Consider the following 16,910-nt stretch of genomic DNA (forward strand, 5'->3'; position numbering starts at 1 on the left):
ATGCAGCATTCCTGCCGCCTCCTTGTGAACTGTGTGGAAAGGAACACTGGTCACGAATTCTTTGTTTCAGCCACCCCCATGCACGAGGACAGCCACAGGGACTGCGGTGGCATCTTGGAATCTGGAGAACAGCATGTCACAGGCGACACATCATACTTCTTCTCCCTCCAAAATTAGAGGGTTTTAAACAAATGCAAAGAAACAGAAAATGGTCTTTTTAATTAAGAGATAAAACGAGAGAGATTTGAGCTTAGCATAATATGGGGGCCAGGTCATAAAATATCTCATATGCCAAGCTTAAAAAGTGTGAACTTTATTGTGTCCGTGAGGAGGTTTGGTAGTGTTTGAAACAGAAAGTGACACGATCCAGACCGTATGACTAGTTACAATCTGGCTGATAGAATAGACTGAGGAGTGGTTGTGCCAGGCTCTGCTGATAGTACCCTCCCACCCCATCCTGCTTTCTTGTTTGCTGGTAGAGCTCTACTCCCACTCTGAAGGCTGGAAATGCCTGAGAGTCACTTTTCCTGCATGTAGAGCATGGGTGAGCGTGTGACCCAGTCCTGGCTAGTGAGACCTGAAGGGGAGTCTGCCGAGGGAGTCTGCAAAAGGTTTTCGTCCAATCAAAAGGTGCATAAGAAGAAGTCCCGCTTGGGCACCTGGGTGGCTCAGTCTGTTAAGCATCTGCCTTTGGACTCAGGTCATGATCCCAGGGTCCCTCCCGCTGAGTAGGGAGCCCCCTTCTTCCTCTCCCTCTGGTTCGCCCCCTGCTTGTGCTCTCTCTCTCTGTCAAATAAATAAATAAAATCTTTTTAAAAAGAAGAAGAAGAGGGGCACCTGGGTGGCTCAGTGGCTTAAGCCGCTGCCTTCGGCTCAGGTCATGATCTCGGGGTCCTGGGATCGAGTCCCACAATGGGCTCTCTGCTCGTCAGGGAGCCTGCTTCCCTCTCTCTCTCTCTGCCTGCTTGTGATCTCTCTGTCAAATAAATAAATAAAATCTTTAAAAAGAAGAAGAAGAAGAAGAAGAAATGCCTCACTTTCCCCCCCACCCAGATGTGGTCCTGTTTGCATGTAATGCCTAGAGCTGCCACCATGAAAAGGGAAAAGCCTGAGAGCAGAAAGATGGAAGCAATGACATCATTGAGCCACACAGAACAAAATTCCCTCTGGAGATAATAGATGCTTGCTGGCTAAGCCACTTTTACTAGGATATTCTGTTACTGGTACCCTAAAGCCACTCAGCTGAAGGAAGCATTAACAAAGTCACCAACACAAGTTAATGTGATATTATAGAAGATATTTAAAAGGGCACTTTTCCTTCAGATATATTTGAAATAAATGAGTTTCTTAAAATTGCAAATAATTACCTACCATATTAACTGTTCATTATGCATTTTGGATGCTCTAGCAAGAAACTACACAGCTTCCCAGAAGGCATGTCTTATTATTTCTCTACCTAAAATGATATTTTTCTCATTGTCTTCTCGCATTCGCACGCTTCCCCTAGTAAACACTGAAAACTAGGCGGCAATTCTCTTTTGGTGAAGGTCTTTCTGTAATAAAGTCCTGACAGTCAAAATACATTATGTAAAGAGAATCTCGGCATTGTGTAAACAGAAGAATTGCAAGTTCCGGGGCTTCAGACAACAATATAGAATCACAGGATTCTCAAGGTCAGTGATACCTTACAAGCTATCTATGTAGTAACAGTAGAATTTGAATATAGACAAAAACAAAACATCTAGAGTTCTCTAAGGCCATTAACAATTGTCTCCCGTTCCAAATTCTGATATCCAGCAGCTGGCAACGTTCCAGCAATTCCTTCTGGTTCCACCTGAAGGAAACCCCGTTTCTGAAGGAGACGGTGGGGTCCTCCAGCTACCACCAGGACCACCAGATTCCTTCCTTCCTTGCGGGAATGTTTTACTACGGATCTATCAGTTGTTGACACTGAGATTTAGTGGATCCACGTTTGTTCTGGAGTTTCTTACAATATTTTCGGGAACATGGAAACAACTTCGCAAATTCAAGTGAGACACTGAAAGCGTGATCGAGAGCTGGAACTGCCAGATCCAGACGGGGTGAAGGGGGCTGCTCTGGGTTAGACAGAGGGGCTTCTCTCCCATGCCCTTCAGTGCGTACCCACCGAGCGCTCGCGGGGCTGCAAGCGCCTTTGAGGCGCCGCCCCCTCGCCCCAGCAGGTGCGGCCACCCGCGCGCACGGGGATCCGGTCTGGCCGGCGAGGACGCCGAGCGCCCAGGCCCCGCGGCCCCGAGGATGCGCCGCGAACCGGGCCGCCCCGGGAGGCTGCAGACGGCGGGGGTCCCCGCGGGCCGCTGGCGCGGGAGGAGCGGGGCCGCGCCGGGGCGGGCGGGAGCCGCACCTGCAGCCGCGCGGGGGCGGGAGCCAGGTGCCCGCGGCGATCCCGCCAGCCCGGGCGCGGAGCAGGAAGTGGCCTCGGCAGGGCGCGCCTCCTCCGCGGCGCCGGGCGGAGCGGAGGGGCCGGGAGGCAGCCGGCGCCTGAGCCCGCGCGCCGGGAGCGAGCCCCAATGGCCGCCGCCTCGGCTGCGGTGGACGAGCTGTCCCGGAACTTCACGTACTGGGCGCTGGGCGCCGCCAACGGCTCCCTGTCGGGCGCGTGGTACCGCAGGAACCAGGTAAGGGGCCGGCCGCCCCCGTCGCCCGCTGGGGACACGGGCGGGGCCGCGGCGCCTCCTGCTCCTCGGCCGCCCGCGGCCGGCTCTCAGAGCTGACTGAGGTTTCCACACGTTCACTGAACTGCCCCCCATGTGCGAGAGCGCGGGGCCCCCTCCGCCGGCCTAACTCTCCCGGGACCCGCCCCTGGGAGTGGGGCGCCTCCGACCTCTGCGGGGTCATTCCTGGGCCTCTGGGTCCCGCACGATCCCGCCTCTCCGGCCTGAATCCGCCTTCTCCCAGAAGGATTCTCGGAGTGGGGTCACTCCCCTCCACCCGTATTCAATCCCCCTCCATCCCGATCGTTCTACAGTGAAAATAAGTGACACCCCGTTCTCAGAAGCAGGGAACTTGTTAAGGGCAAATGTCACCTCCGCGCAGATGCTCTGCGCGCGCGTGTGTCCCCGCTGGCCCAGGAGGGCGCTTCCATTTCCGTGCGAAGAACACGCATATTCTTGGGGGTGCAACTGCATGACTCCTGTCTCACGGGTCCTCTGGAGGAAACATCGTCAGCCTAAACATTGCCAGTTGATGCTGGAAAGATACACTGAAGGAGATCAAAGGGGAGCGGAGCTGCCCATTTATTTTTGTCTTGGTTTAAGATCAGAAAAACGGCTCTGGCGAGAACCCTTCCTCTAGCCGCCTGTATATTCTTTTAAGTGGGGGCTGCATGGAGTGGACCCTGAGCCTCCTCCTGGGTGCATAAGTGTGTTACTTTTTTCTTGCTCTTTAATAAATCCGTGGGCCTTTTTGGTTCACAACAAAGTAACCATAAAATATCTGTTACTGTTGAGCTAAGTCGTCTTTAACCAATAATCAAAGGTCTAGAATTCCTCTAAGAACACTTGAAAAGTGTTTTGAATGCTAATTTCTAAAACATTAACATTTTGTTTTCAGAAATTTAACACAAAATTATTTATATAAAGGCAAAAGAAGCATGTCCACCTTACTCGTTTTCAGCAAAGGAGAGGGTATTGCTTTAAGTCTGTTTTGCCACAAAACGCACTAACGTAGGACAGAGCCTCTTGGTGGCTGTGTGTAATCTAGACCACGTCTTCCTTGACAGGATTTACGAAGAAAAGAATTGCTTCTTATGGAAAGCTCTTTGAGTCTATCTGTTAAATTATGTTTATGCTAGTATATGTTATAAACATGCTCTAATGTGCTTATGCGAGAAGCCCTCCTAGGAAAGGTTTAAGAAGGAACTTTTTTTTCTTTTGGTAAAGAAATTAGAGGCTTAGTAGTTGTGACTTACAATGGCATCATCTGAAACAGGAGAAAACATTGTTCTCATAATTGAAACTCCTGTAGTCAGTTTTCCTTGCCATTTCCTGGAATTCAAGATTGTCTTGGCTCTCTTAACATCAAAACATAAATGTGGGGACCTAACTTGACGTTTGCAAGGCCTAACTTGCCTTTGACGGTATATATTTGTACAGGTTTAAAAGGGTGTATCCAGGATATGCTAATTGAAATTACTCAGCGGACGTATAAACTATAGCTAGTTTGAGGTGAGGTTGTATCAACTTTTCCCATTATTGTGCAAATTTAGGCCATCTTATAAGACTTAGAAGAGTGTGAAAGTTGATTTTTTGAAATTCACTCAGCAAACATTGTATTGCCTGCCTCCACTACGGGCCAGGCCAGCAAAAGGAAAATGGAGCCCAATTTTTTTTTTTCCTGCCAAATGTAGATGACTGAAAATGGGAGAAGCTCCAGAAAAACAAAGTTTGAGGTATCAGTGTAGGACTCTCACACTCAAAATTAGCCTGGGATGCTGGGTAGTCGTGGTTTAATCAGTTTTATCACAACTGAACTACTTGATGACAGTGTGTATTCACCCAGAAGCCAGCTCTCTGGATCTTTCCACATGAAACCATCAGACTGATAAATTAGCCTTACTCCTAGAGAAAGACCAATCCTCTCACATAACGCTGGATATTTAACAGTGGTCTCTTAGAATCAACATTGTCCAAGGCAAAGGTGTGAGTGCTTCTATAGGAAGAAATCCTGAAGCAGATAGAAAGTGGGAAAAATGTTTTGGAAAGCCAGAAAAGTGAGGTCTTTGGCCCTTTTTTGTTACTCAAGCATCTTGTCTGTGGAAGCACAGGTACAGGGGAGTTCTGGCAGCGTATTTTCTTCATGTTTGATCCACAAGTTTTCAGTATAAAAGGGTAACATTTCTGAGATGGTTATCGAGCCCCCTGCCTAGTATGAAACAAGTGTATATATTGACTCTTTTCCAGGAGTGTTATTAGGTGGTTGGGTAAATGAGCTATGCGGATACCTTCAAAACAAGGCAGTATGTTTTAAGGATCATGTGAGTGATATAAAGTCCTGTGGAAATTTTGGAGCAAGGTGGCTTTGCACAGGGGCCATCAAGGATGTTTTGTGGAAAGGTGGTATTTCAGCTGGGCACTTAAGGGTGGACAGAGTTTCACTCTGGGAGTGCACAGGTGAAGAACGTCTGGAGACCAAGGACAGCCCATGTGGCCTGAAGGTGACTTCCTGACTATTTTTGTATCTAATGTGGAAATTGGGCCATTCTGGTTGCAGTGGAGAACGGAGACTGTAAAGTGGAAGTATAATTTGGGGTCTTAAACGTACTCATGGATTGCCTTGAAGGAGTGGTTAAGAAGTTTGGACTTTTATCTTGTAGGTAACAGGGCGCCCTTTTTGTTTTTTGTTTTGTTGTTGTTGTTGTTGTTTTTGGCAAGCAGTGTGAGAATCAAATCCAATTAAATAAAAGGAATTTAACTTAGGGTTAGCAAAGCTGATTCAGAGGCCTCAAATTGGCTAAATCCGGCCCACAGATGTGTCCTGTTTGACCTGCAGAGAGGCTTTAAAAAATGTGTAATACATTGCCAGCATTTAAAAGCAAGTAGATCATATATAAAGTTTCAAGTGCCAGTGATGTCTTTAAATGTTAAAAGTTCTAGGAGCACTTGGCTCTCTCGCCCACGTGGTAACTGTGCTGAAGTTCAGTTTAGAACAGCTGTGCTCCTCACCTAAGCCCCTCCCTTTGCTCTCATCTCTAACCTGTAGCCTCTGTAGGCACTTAATTTGCAACCAGTGTTAGGAGCTGTAGTCTAGTCTCTGCTGTGAACTAGTGTGTGCTTGGGCTTCAGTTTTCTCTCCAGGAAAACAGGGTTGGAATAAAGGATCTCGGGTCTCCCTTTTGCTATCTGATTGATTAAATAGTGCCAAACCGAGATTGTGGAGAGAATGGACAGAATAGGATGAATGTGGGAAATATTGTGAAGAAGGGGTTTTGTGCCTGGTTCTTAAAGTTTAAGGATATTGCTAAGTATCTAAATTCACAAGGACATTGTCAAAATGGTTTATTCTGCATAGGGTGAAATGAAAATTTAGAATTTTTTATCTCCCTTATTTGAACTTTTGATTTCCAATGGTTTGAGTGTTTAAAGTCAATGTATTTAGAAGAACATTGATACAAACTTGGCCAGGAAGAGGCAGAGTCAAGAGACTGACATTTGTTATACATTTACTATGTAACACTTTGTAGCTATTATCTCAGTGGATCCCCCAACAACACCTCTTGTAAGGTACATATTAGCCTCACTGTTCATGTAAGGAAACCCTAAATAACTTGCCCCAAGATCAAATAGCAAGTAAGAGTAACTACACAGCTCTCCTTTTCCTAGGCCATTGCTTAGAAATTATGGCTTGAAAAGAATGTGGTGGTGAGAGGCAACGTGAAGAGGGGAATGAGTGTAACTTATGTCATTGCACTAAAGAAAATCGTATTGAGTTTTATATCGTCCTTTTATTGATTTTGCTTTGCTATGCTACTATTTCTTTTTTTTTTTTTTATGCTACTATTTCTTTACTGCTGGTAGCTGCATCGCTGTCTCTTGAAGAAAGAAAAGTGCCAAAATTTACAGATAACCAAAGTGCTGGGTAGAAATTGCTGTCCTTTCCATTTCCTTCCCAAAGAAAAAAATCCCTTTTTTGTTTTATATATACTTATTGATTTTTTTTTCTTTTGCCTTTCTTATATATCCAACATGGCATTTTCCTGTTAACCAGATTTTCTACAAGATGTATGTATGGGGCAGCAAGAGGAAGGAAGGAACAGATTACCTCAAAACAACTATATCAAAGCTTTTCTAAAAACAAAATAAATCATCATCATCATCATCATCATCCCACAGTTTTTGTTAGAGGCAAAGAGTCTTACTGCTGCTGTAAATTTGGCAGACAAGATGTTTGCATTTCATTCTACCTGATCTCCTCCTTATGGCTTGATTTATACTAGCTAGTTATAATATTTGTATTGATGCAATCAACAAAATTCAGGCTATGGGAAACTTTGCCATTTTACAGGTTGAAATGGCTCCATTTCTTTAGGAATCATTTTTACAAGAAAGAAAAGGGAGAGAATGGAGAAGTTGTAAATTAAGAGACCTAAAAAACCTATAGATTAAAAAAAAAAAAACCTTCAACCACAGTGTTGAAGGATGCCCACTTGGGTGATGAAACTATAAGGGAAGGCAAGAAAATGATTGCAATAAAGTCAGGCCAGTGGTTTCTTGTGGGAATGGAGCTGGTGTGGTGAGATGGGATGAAGGGAGGGTTTTGGGTGGGTGCTTAATTTCTTTTAGTGTCTTGATCTGGATGGTGTTATAAGGGTCTTTGCCTTATAATAATTCATTTTAGTGATTTATTAATCTATCATTCTCTTTGCAGTTGTTTATATCTATTTTCTATAATTTTTTTTACATTTTATAAATATTATTAGCATTGCAATAACTGTTCAACTTGCATGTTTTACCCAGGTAGATAATGGTGTATACCATATTCACCTTGTGGGAAGTCTGCTTAAATACGCAATTGAGAATTACTCAAACAATTTCTTTTAAAAATGATGATGACTGTTCAAGTTGGCATTTGGGAGTTTTACCATGGAAAGGATGGTATTTCCCCAAAGCCCTCCTTTCTGTTTTTGTATAGTGCAGTTTTAAAACTCAGCCTTTTTACCAGAGCTGTTGACAAGTTTCTTAATTTCTCCAAATCTTGGCTGTCTCTATTGAAACGGTAATAATAATAATACATCCATACCTTGCAGAGTTGATGTAGGAATAGAATAATGTGACATATGTCTGAAAGTTAGCAAAGTGCCAGACACAAAGAAAGTACTCGAATAAATACTAGCCATTATTACTAGTAATATTACAGTCAACCTATTTTATAGGAAATGTCATAAAATAATATTTCTGATAATTAGTAATTATTGGATTTAGCTCATTGCAAATGGAAATAAGAGGACTCATGTCAGATGTTTGATGTAACCTTTCTTTTTTTAACCTAAAGCTGTGATTTCTCTGTATCTAGCACTTTCATCACTCCCTTTGGTGTTTCCCTCCCCGTCACTCTGCAAACACATTCACATTCCCGAGCACTTCTTAACTGCAGTACTTTCCTAATTGGAACACTTGTTATTTTGTAGTACTAAGAGAAGGATTCTTCCTCTGTCTTCTGCCACTTCCCAGACTACTGGGCTGGGGAGATGGGTGTGTGGCACTGGGGACAGAGGGCTTAGGTAGCAGTAGTGTGATCACATTACAGACACTGATTGTAACTTAACCAGCAAGACCAGCACTCCCAGCCTGGGAGGGCCCAGATGCTATTAATGTTGAGATTTCCATGGCATTTATTTTAGCTTGGGTTTGCCTGTTTGTTTCTTTGGATTTTTCCTGAAGGTCCAGTATTACTCTATTCCATTTACACCTCTTTATGACTCATCTCCCACTATGTTCCAGATAGACTTTCATTTTTCCGTAAAGTCAGAGCTCATCCCCCAGTCTTTCCTGGTTCTCCAGAAAGCCCTGATGGCCTGGCTGCTGACAGATAACATTCCACTTCCCCTCACACAGTTCTTAACATATGCCTTCTCTTGTCACTTGCCCCGCCCTTGGTCATTCTTCCAATGGCCTCCTGTCATCTTTGGCACCTGGCAAGAGGTGTGGACTGTCTCCTTATGTAAATACAAGCTAACATATGCTTAGTCCTGAGCGCCACACCTCATCAAAGATTCTGTTTGTCCTGGCGCACTCCTTCAGAGATCCTGACCTTGACACGTCCTCCCAAGGTCTGCCTGCCTGCAGCCTCAGCCCTGGTTTCTGAAGTCCCCCACCCCTCCTTCTTCATACCTCTCCAACTGGCTTCTTCTTGCAGTAATTTGGACTGCTGGCCAAACTAAGTTTGCTATAGGAGTCTGTCTGTCTTCTAGCTTAACTTGGTTTCCCTAACCAAGAATGCTTTGTAATTAAGAGGCATTAGTGTGCAAGTCACAGGAAACCTGACACTACCTGGCTTACACAACGAAGGAAATTAATCAGCTTAAGATGAGAGTCCAGGAGAAAGCCGGGTTCACCCAAGGCCTGACTCAGAGGTTCTGACGACATGGTGCAGGCCCAGTACCTCACTGTCCTCTTCACCTTTTGTTCCTTAGAGCTTGTTGTTTCCACTTTTAGAGACTCACCCCACTAGCCCACGTTCTTCCTTCCACTTCCAGGAGAGGAAATTTGACTTTCTCCACCAATGAAAATAAATGGGCGTTAGCCTGACTGGACAAGGTTAGGTCCGTGGCCTTTCCCATACCAGTCATGAAGGCCAGAGTTACGGGGTTTGGCCTCCCCAAAGAACATGGGCACCTTTAGGAAGGGCTTGCCAAAAGAGGGGTCCTGTAACCAAGAGAAGGGTATACTGTGTGGCCCTAACAACAATGTCCTCCTATGGATTACTGTCGACTTGGGCAACTCTCAAACTGACACCCTTCTCAGCTCATCTAGGACCTTCCCTTTCTGTATCCTGCCTCACATGAGCAGTCCTGAGAAGCTGCCCACTATTTAGCCTGCCTGCCTTCGTGGGCGAGACCTGAACAGGATGATTTCCTTAAAAGCTCAGATTATAGGATCAACTTCTGAAATATTTTTATTAGCATCATGTCAAGTAAGTGGTGACTTATTTCTAAATTCTAGATTTACCCCCTAAGATATCACCCAAAAAATAAATAAATAAATAAATAACCTGAAAAACAAAAACCAACAAGCAATCTTCAAAGAGTTCCTGTCTTTCCTACTGTTGGAAAAGTCAAGGGGAATCATCTGGCAAAGGTAGTATCCCTTGCTTTATCTCTATCTTGCCTACACTTGCTTAGAAATTTCTTTATCATCAACAATCACCTCTTCAGTAACTTGGAAACTCCTTAAAGTTTAGTGGATTTAGATGGAAAAGGTATTGTGTATGAGTGCAATGCTATATGGGATCCTAGAAGCCGTATTAGCATTTCTAATACTTTATTCAAGTTTAAGGTGAATCCTGTGAATTCGGAGGGGGAGGGGGTCTTTATTTCTTCTTCAGCCTCTGGACTTGCAAATCTCTGATTGTTCCAGGGTTGTTAGGGACATAGCTGCACTGTGTCCCCTGTTGTCACAGCCCATGTTAAGCTTGATCAGCAGATCAACAAATGAAGGCCTAAAATGCAATCAACATTCCAGACAATAAAAATGACGAGCAGAGAGCTGTTCTTTTTTTTTTTTTTAAGATTTTATTTATTTATTTGACAGACAAAGATCACAAGTAGGCAGAGAAGCAGGCAGAGAGAGAGGAGGAAGCAGGCCCCCAGCTGAGGCAGAGAGCCCGATGTGGGGCTTGATCCCAGGACCCTGGGATCATGACCTGAGCTGAAGGCAGAGGCTTTAACCCACTGAGCCACCCAGGTGCCCCCAGAGAGCTGTTCTTAACAGATAGTATTAGACAGTGATATCACAGAAATCAAAAAATGTGGACTGTGTCCTCAAAATGTAGCTGTATATATGTGACATACTGTGTGTGTGTGTGTGTGTGTGTGTGTGTGTGTGTGTGTGTGTGTATGAAAGAGGGAGAGGGACAGGGAAAGAGAGAATTCTTTATAATTACTTGATAAACAATATTTGGAGGACTGGCATGAAGCTGCCCTTGCCTATACTATCCGATAGACTATTTCCATTAAGCTTGCAGACTAACAAAGCCCAGGTGTGTAATGGTAAATAAGAACACCAAAGTAGAAGAGGAAACTAAAATGCACATTTGGATGTGACTGGCTGAGTCACAGCAGTGGAGAAATGAGTGGTTCTTTGTGGGCAAGGTACAAGTAGACCTCATGTTATAAGCAGCTGCTGTAGCCATAACGTTGAGAATAATCATGAGTTACATGTAGTGTTTTATTAATCTTTGGAACAACATTTGCACACCCAAATCACCATCACCATCATTGGCCGTGAAGGAGGAGTTTGTGGATAGGGGAATTATCTGGGCTACGAGGAGTGGCCCTTTGGAGGTGATGGAGAGTGCAAATCACAATGCCTAAACGGTATAGAAAACTTGAACTTGATTCCTGCTTTGCTGTCAAAAAGATCTGGTCTAGTGGGTGGCAAGGGCCCCAGGCATCTTGGCAGAAATCTGTCAGAGAGCAGCAATGTCATTATTTCTCCCTCCTACCGAGGCAGAAACTCACCCATTGGCTGATGCCTGACATAGACCATAGAGTTCAGTCTCCGGGGGGGATGGAGAGCTCAAGGCAGGCATTTCTCTTCAGAAGGACAGATACTCCAGAAACCCAGGCAGGTGTGAGGGAAGGACTTATAACTACAAGAATTCTCAGGTTCCCAGCTTTCAGGTAGGAAGCCTCTTCCAGCCTGAGCTAGCCCCCACAGAAGGCAGACTGTGATCCTGCTTCTTTGAAAACAAGGGATAACAGTTTTTAAATTATTATGAATATGCTCTTGCAAAATTTGAAAGTTATGGGACCTTAGATCTATCTGGATAGAAAAATAGCATTCTTTGTGTTCAGCATTTCTGCCCTTGTTTCAGAATTCCCTTTACAACCTTCTAGGGGGTTGATTTCTTTTATAATAGAACCAAGTTTTAAGACTTCCTGAACCAGTATCTCATCTTTCTTGACAATTGTTGTTCTCCTTTTAACAAAGTGTTAAAAGTCCCCAAAGGATGTGTTGTTAAATATATGACTTTTCCCATAATTTTTTTTCTACTGAAACTTAAATTTCTCAAAGGCAAAAGGTTTATCCTTAATGGAGTTTATAAAAATAATGAATGTACAATTATGTAAGTCAGTGTGTTCCCAAGCAAAAGACAAAATGTAATAGTTCTTAATTGTATGGGAAGGCAATATGTTGGGCTTTTTCTGCCCAGGTTTTAAGGTTGATTACAAATTGGCATGGAACCACTTGTAAGAATAGCAACGATAGACTGTGTTATGTAACCTAGATCTACTCTGTGGCTTTAAATCACCAGATTTGGATCCAGCTCCATGAGATTTTCTCAGGATGGAAAGGTGATAACCTTATAGCATACAACAACCGAGATAACAAATTAAAAATCTGTTTGTGTCTGAACATTTTCTTTCTTTTTTCACATATGGTATTATGGTTTTAACTCAGTTTGGGTTAGTATTGCAGACAACTCAATTATCTGCAAGGGCAAAGGAAATTAGTGGTAAGAATAGCCAACCCATTCAGTAATCCAAAAAGCATTCCATGTTTCAGGTTGTCTCCAATGTTTACCACAATGAATATGAATATTGATTCTCCATGGCCCTGTTGTAATTAACTCTCCCATTGCCCCTACTTCTCTGAACTCCTGACATTGTCTCCTAAATGGTTTTCCTATTCTCTGGTCTTGCTCCATGCCAGTCCATCCCTCACACTGCAGCCAGGAGGAATCTTCTTCCGAGTCAAATCTGGATCTGTCCTCTAGTTTGGAGTCTTTTGTGCCCCTTATAGATTCATGGCAGATAATGGCTCCTGCCTGCCTCTTCAGTCCAGCTCTCCTGGCATCTTCTACTGGAAGGCCCTTCAGGCACCCTGTTGACTGCAGATTGGATTAAATTAAAGATCTTGAGATTGGAAGACTATCCTGGATTATCTGGATGGACGGTAAATGCCATTTTAATATAAGAGGGAGACGGAGATTTCATACAAAAAAAAAAAAAAACCAAAACAGACAGTGATGTGGCCATAGAGATAGAGATTAGAGTGATAGAACCATAAACCAACGATAGGGCAGCAGCCACCAGAAAATGGGAAAGGCAAGAAACAAATTCTCCTCTAGAACCTTCAGAGGGAACGTAGTTCTGCCATCTTGATTTCAGCCCAGTGAAATTGATTCTGGGTTTCTCGCTTCCAAAACCGTGAAAGAATACATTTCTGTTATTTTAAGCCACCGAGTTTGTGGTAATTTGTCATCATGGCCACGCCTGTGGCTAAAATACTCTCCAAGCTAGGCAGATATGCACTCTCTGCCCCTTCCGTTCCCAGGTAAAGCATCTATTTCTATTACAGATTTAACAGGTGGTAGTCTGTTATCAGGTGCTTTTTCTTCTTCTGAGCTCCTCAAGGATCCTTTGCATAGAACCCAATATTTGGCCGTTTGCTGAATAAACCCCAAATGGATGCATGACCAAATGAATACCTCTGTTGTGAGCATCCTCGAGTTGTTTCTGCCGTACTTACCATTTTCTCTCCGACCCCTTGCATTTCGTTTCCTTTTCCTCCACGTTGTGTGTTTCTCCCAAGCAGTATCTGCATGTGGTTTTCAGTTGTGCAATTGTTTTATCCCCCTCCCCCAACCATATAAGATCGTTCCTTGGTTTGGCCAGCTTGCTTTATATTTCTTGCTTTTCTTATTATCATCTCCTCTTTTAACTCTTTCTAAATGAATCCATATTCCCTTTAACGTCATTGAGTCTGTAAAGCATTTTTTTTTAACTTTTTAGTTTGAAAATTTTCCAACTTGTAGAAAGGGAGGAAGAGTAGAGCAGTAAATACCACGTGTCCGTCACCTGCAGATCCACCGGTGGTTCACACTGGGAAACATTTGTTTGTTCTTTCTCTCTGTGTGTATTTTTTTTTTACCTTGTACTGTAATATACCATTTCAAAGTAAGTTGTATACACTTTGAGTCTTCACTCCTAATATTTAGGTATTATAAAGTATTACCAAGAATTTGGATGTCCTCCTGTCCCTTTCTGACTGTTCTGGAGGTGAGGGAATTGTCTACCAGTTTACAAGGTGCAAATGCAAAACAATCCCAGCTCATTCCTAAGAGTTTCCTGTGACATGAGGTGAATTGAACACCCATTTCTCAGACATGTCATCTCCTTGCAGATTGAGGTTCTTAGGGTCATTCCCGCAGGGACTAGTTGACCTAAATTACTCAACCTGTGGTATTTCCAGGACTAAAAACTAAATCTGTCACTTGTGTGCTCAGGCCTATTTTACTGCCTGGAACAGGAGACATAGCATTATTCCAGTTGCAAGGTGAATACGATGATTACAGCATTCCAGACGAGCTCTGAATCTATGGTTCTTTTGAACCACACACTAGCTCTATTGGGATAGAATTTATGTTCCGAAGGCAGAGCCAGGAATATGTTTGAGTTCAAAGTCAGAACCAGGACAGACTATTCGCAATTCCACACACCCATGTTATACCCCACCTCCATCTGGCCAAACCACCCCACCCATGGATTCTAGGTCAATAACTTTATGCAAAATATCTAAAGAACACTCTTGGCACCAAAAGTAGGATAGAAGATTGTTATTCCAAATAAAACAAAAACATCCTTGATACTTATCAGTGCTGATATTTTGAATCTCATTCCAGATAAACTGTTTGCTCTGGCTCCCACCATCTGTTTGCCAAGACATCCTGGAAAAGTCAGGAATTGAGCTACAGTGGTGACAAGAGAGAGCACTGAACAAACGAAGGGCATCTTGCTGTGTGTCCGGCCTGTACTTCTAACTGCATTATTGAGCAGTGGAGAAACTTTTCCTTTCGATTATTATCTTTGCTTTATTTGACTTGTGCTGAGAAAAAGAAACAGATTTTGAGATTTTACAATTGTAGTAAATTGACAATGACTAGCCAGAAGGTTACTGATTGCAGTCGGTGAAGACAAAGTGATTCAGACATGAACAGGGGGCCTTGGGGCCAAAATTTGCCTGCTTCTAGCTATGTGAATTTGCACAAGTCCCTCTCCTTCTCCGGCCTTCTCTTCTTTCCCGAGCAGTCTCCAGATCAGCAAGGGGAGAAAGGGAGTGGGGAAAGGAGAGGAAATCTAAACTCCCATTAATTCTAAAATGCTAGAAAACAGAGAACACCCTGAGTAAAGTAATGACGTAAACGAGACATCTTTAATTTAAATGGCAGTCTATAAAGGCCTTCTCACTGTATGCAAATGATACTCCTAACTACAGATGAGGATTTTTGTAGTCATTAAAGTACATTTACCAGAGCCTCTAATTGGAAACAGCATTTAATGCTGGTTACTTCAAGTTACTGTATGTTCTTGAAGGTAATTAAACCATCTTCTTTTAAAAACACTGCAAATTTGAAGTATCCCTCCCCTTCAATTAGGCGTATTAATGAGGATTTACTGTATTACTACTATTTACAATCATGTGTGAAATGAATTTAATGAGTATGCAATTAACCTTGAATAATTAGGGGAAGTTTCAGAAAAATGAGAATAAGATATGCTGCGTTTATCAGGAAACTGTTTCTCACACCTGCTTCAATACTATATATTATTTGTTGTTTGTATGATGTGAGTTAACTAGATTTTAAATGTCAACAAGCACCTTTTTATTGCATACTAGTGGAAACTCTTCATTGTCGAAATCTGATTTCTGGGACAAGCTTGTGTTCTCACTAAAACTGAGAGCTTGGTATATTTAAACTCCAGCTGATTACAAAGTATTTCCTTTGAGATCCTCCTAGGACCAAAGGCCAAAATGTACTCTTTCTAGACAGTTTATAATCAGTTCAAATAGCACTTAATAAGCAACTTCATTCTGTCAGGTCCTATACTAGTGATTAGGGTTACAAAAATGAGTTGACAAGTAAGTCACAGCTCTGCCCTCAAGGAGCTTGTAGTCTGGAGGGAAAATGAACTTGTACAAAATCATCACAATATTGTAGAGTATATGTAGACATAGAAGTGTATGAAGACTCAATTCAGAGGAGGGAAGTCAGAAAAGCTCATTTAGAACAGGTCTTCTGTCAGAGGAAATTGTCTGGAATTCAGGATAAAGAGATAAAGAGTTGGAAATATGATATTAATAGGAAACAAGGAGGATAGTATTTAAGGGTCTAAAATTACTAATAACAGGAGTTCTATGTGGAGAGAATAGAACAAAAGGGACAGGACATTCAAAGAGGTAATGGTTGAGAACTTAACCAAATTGGTGAAAGACATGAATCCTCAACTTGAGGAAGCATGAGTCCTAACTAAGCAAAATGTAATTTACATACCGAAAAACTGTAGTGAAACTGCTGAAAACTATGACAAAAAAAATCTTAAGAGTATCCTGAGAAAAATGATAGACCATTTGCAAAGGAACAACAATTCGGTCGACAACCTACTTCTAACAGCAAGCTGCACCAGGAGACAATGGAATAATATTGTCAGAGCACTGAATGAAGGAACTGTCAGCCTGCACGCTCAAGAGGAAAGGTGACATAAAGGTATTTGGAGAATAACTGAGAACTAGAATTCAAGGATTTCATTGAAAGAGCTACTAAAGGTTTCTTCAGGAAGGACACTGAACCCAGAAAAAAAATTAAGATGTCAGAATATAATATCCAAAAAGTATGAACAACCCAAATGTCCACCAGCTGATAAATACATAAATAAAATGTGGTATACCTTATCATGGAATGTTCTATAGCTATACAAAGGGATGATACATTCTACATATTTGATACATGCTGATACATGTTACAACATAGTAAGCCTTGAAAACAACATGCTAAGTGAAGAAAACCGGACACAAAAGGTCACATATTGTTATGAGTCAACTTATATTAATTGTCTACAATGGGCAAATCCATCCAGATGGAAAGTAGTTTGGTGGTTGCTAGGGACTGAGGGGACGAGGGAATGGGAAGTGACTGTTAATGGGTGTAGAGTTTGTTTTTGGGGTGATGAAAATATTCTGAAATCAGTGGTGACAGTTGCATAACTCTGAACATTCTAAAAACTATTAAGTTGTACACTTTTAAAAGGCGATCATGATGGTATGTGAATTGTATCTCAATAAAGCTATTTTTTCAAAAGAGCAGTGATGAGCAAAGAGATAAACACGGATGAATAAAGCAAGTATTGATTGTATGACATAATCATAACAATG

The 16,910-nt window shown here is 42.5% G+C and overlaps 1 protein-coding gene across 1 annotated transcript in view; it reads left to right on the forward strand.

The window, feature by feature from the left end:
- Positions 1-2,368: 2,368 nt before the first annotated feature.
- Positions 2,369-16,910, forward strand: part of NIPAL2 (NIPA like domain containing 2) — a 71,731-nt gene continuing 57,189 nt past the window's right edge. Inside the window, exon 1 of the mRNA XM_045980164.1 lies at positions 2,369-2,657. Coding sequence (XP_045836120.1) covers positions 2,550-2,657 — 108 coding nt within the window. The 5' untranslated portion in view covers positions 2,369-2,549. The remainder of the gene's footprint in view (positions 2,658-16,910) is intronic.

This window comes from Meles meles, chromosome 1 (genome assembly GCF_922984935.1).
Source record: "Meles meles chromosome 1, mMelMel3.1 paternal haplotype, whole genome shotgun sequence".
In the NCBI taxonomy this organism is placed as follows: Eukaryota; Metazoa; Chordata; class Mammalia; order Carnivora; family Mustelidae; genus Meles; species Meles meles.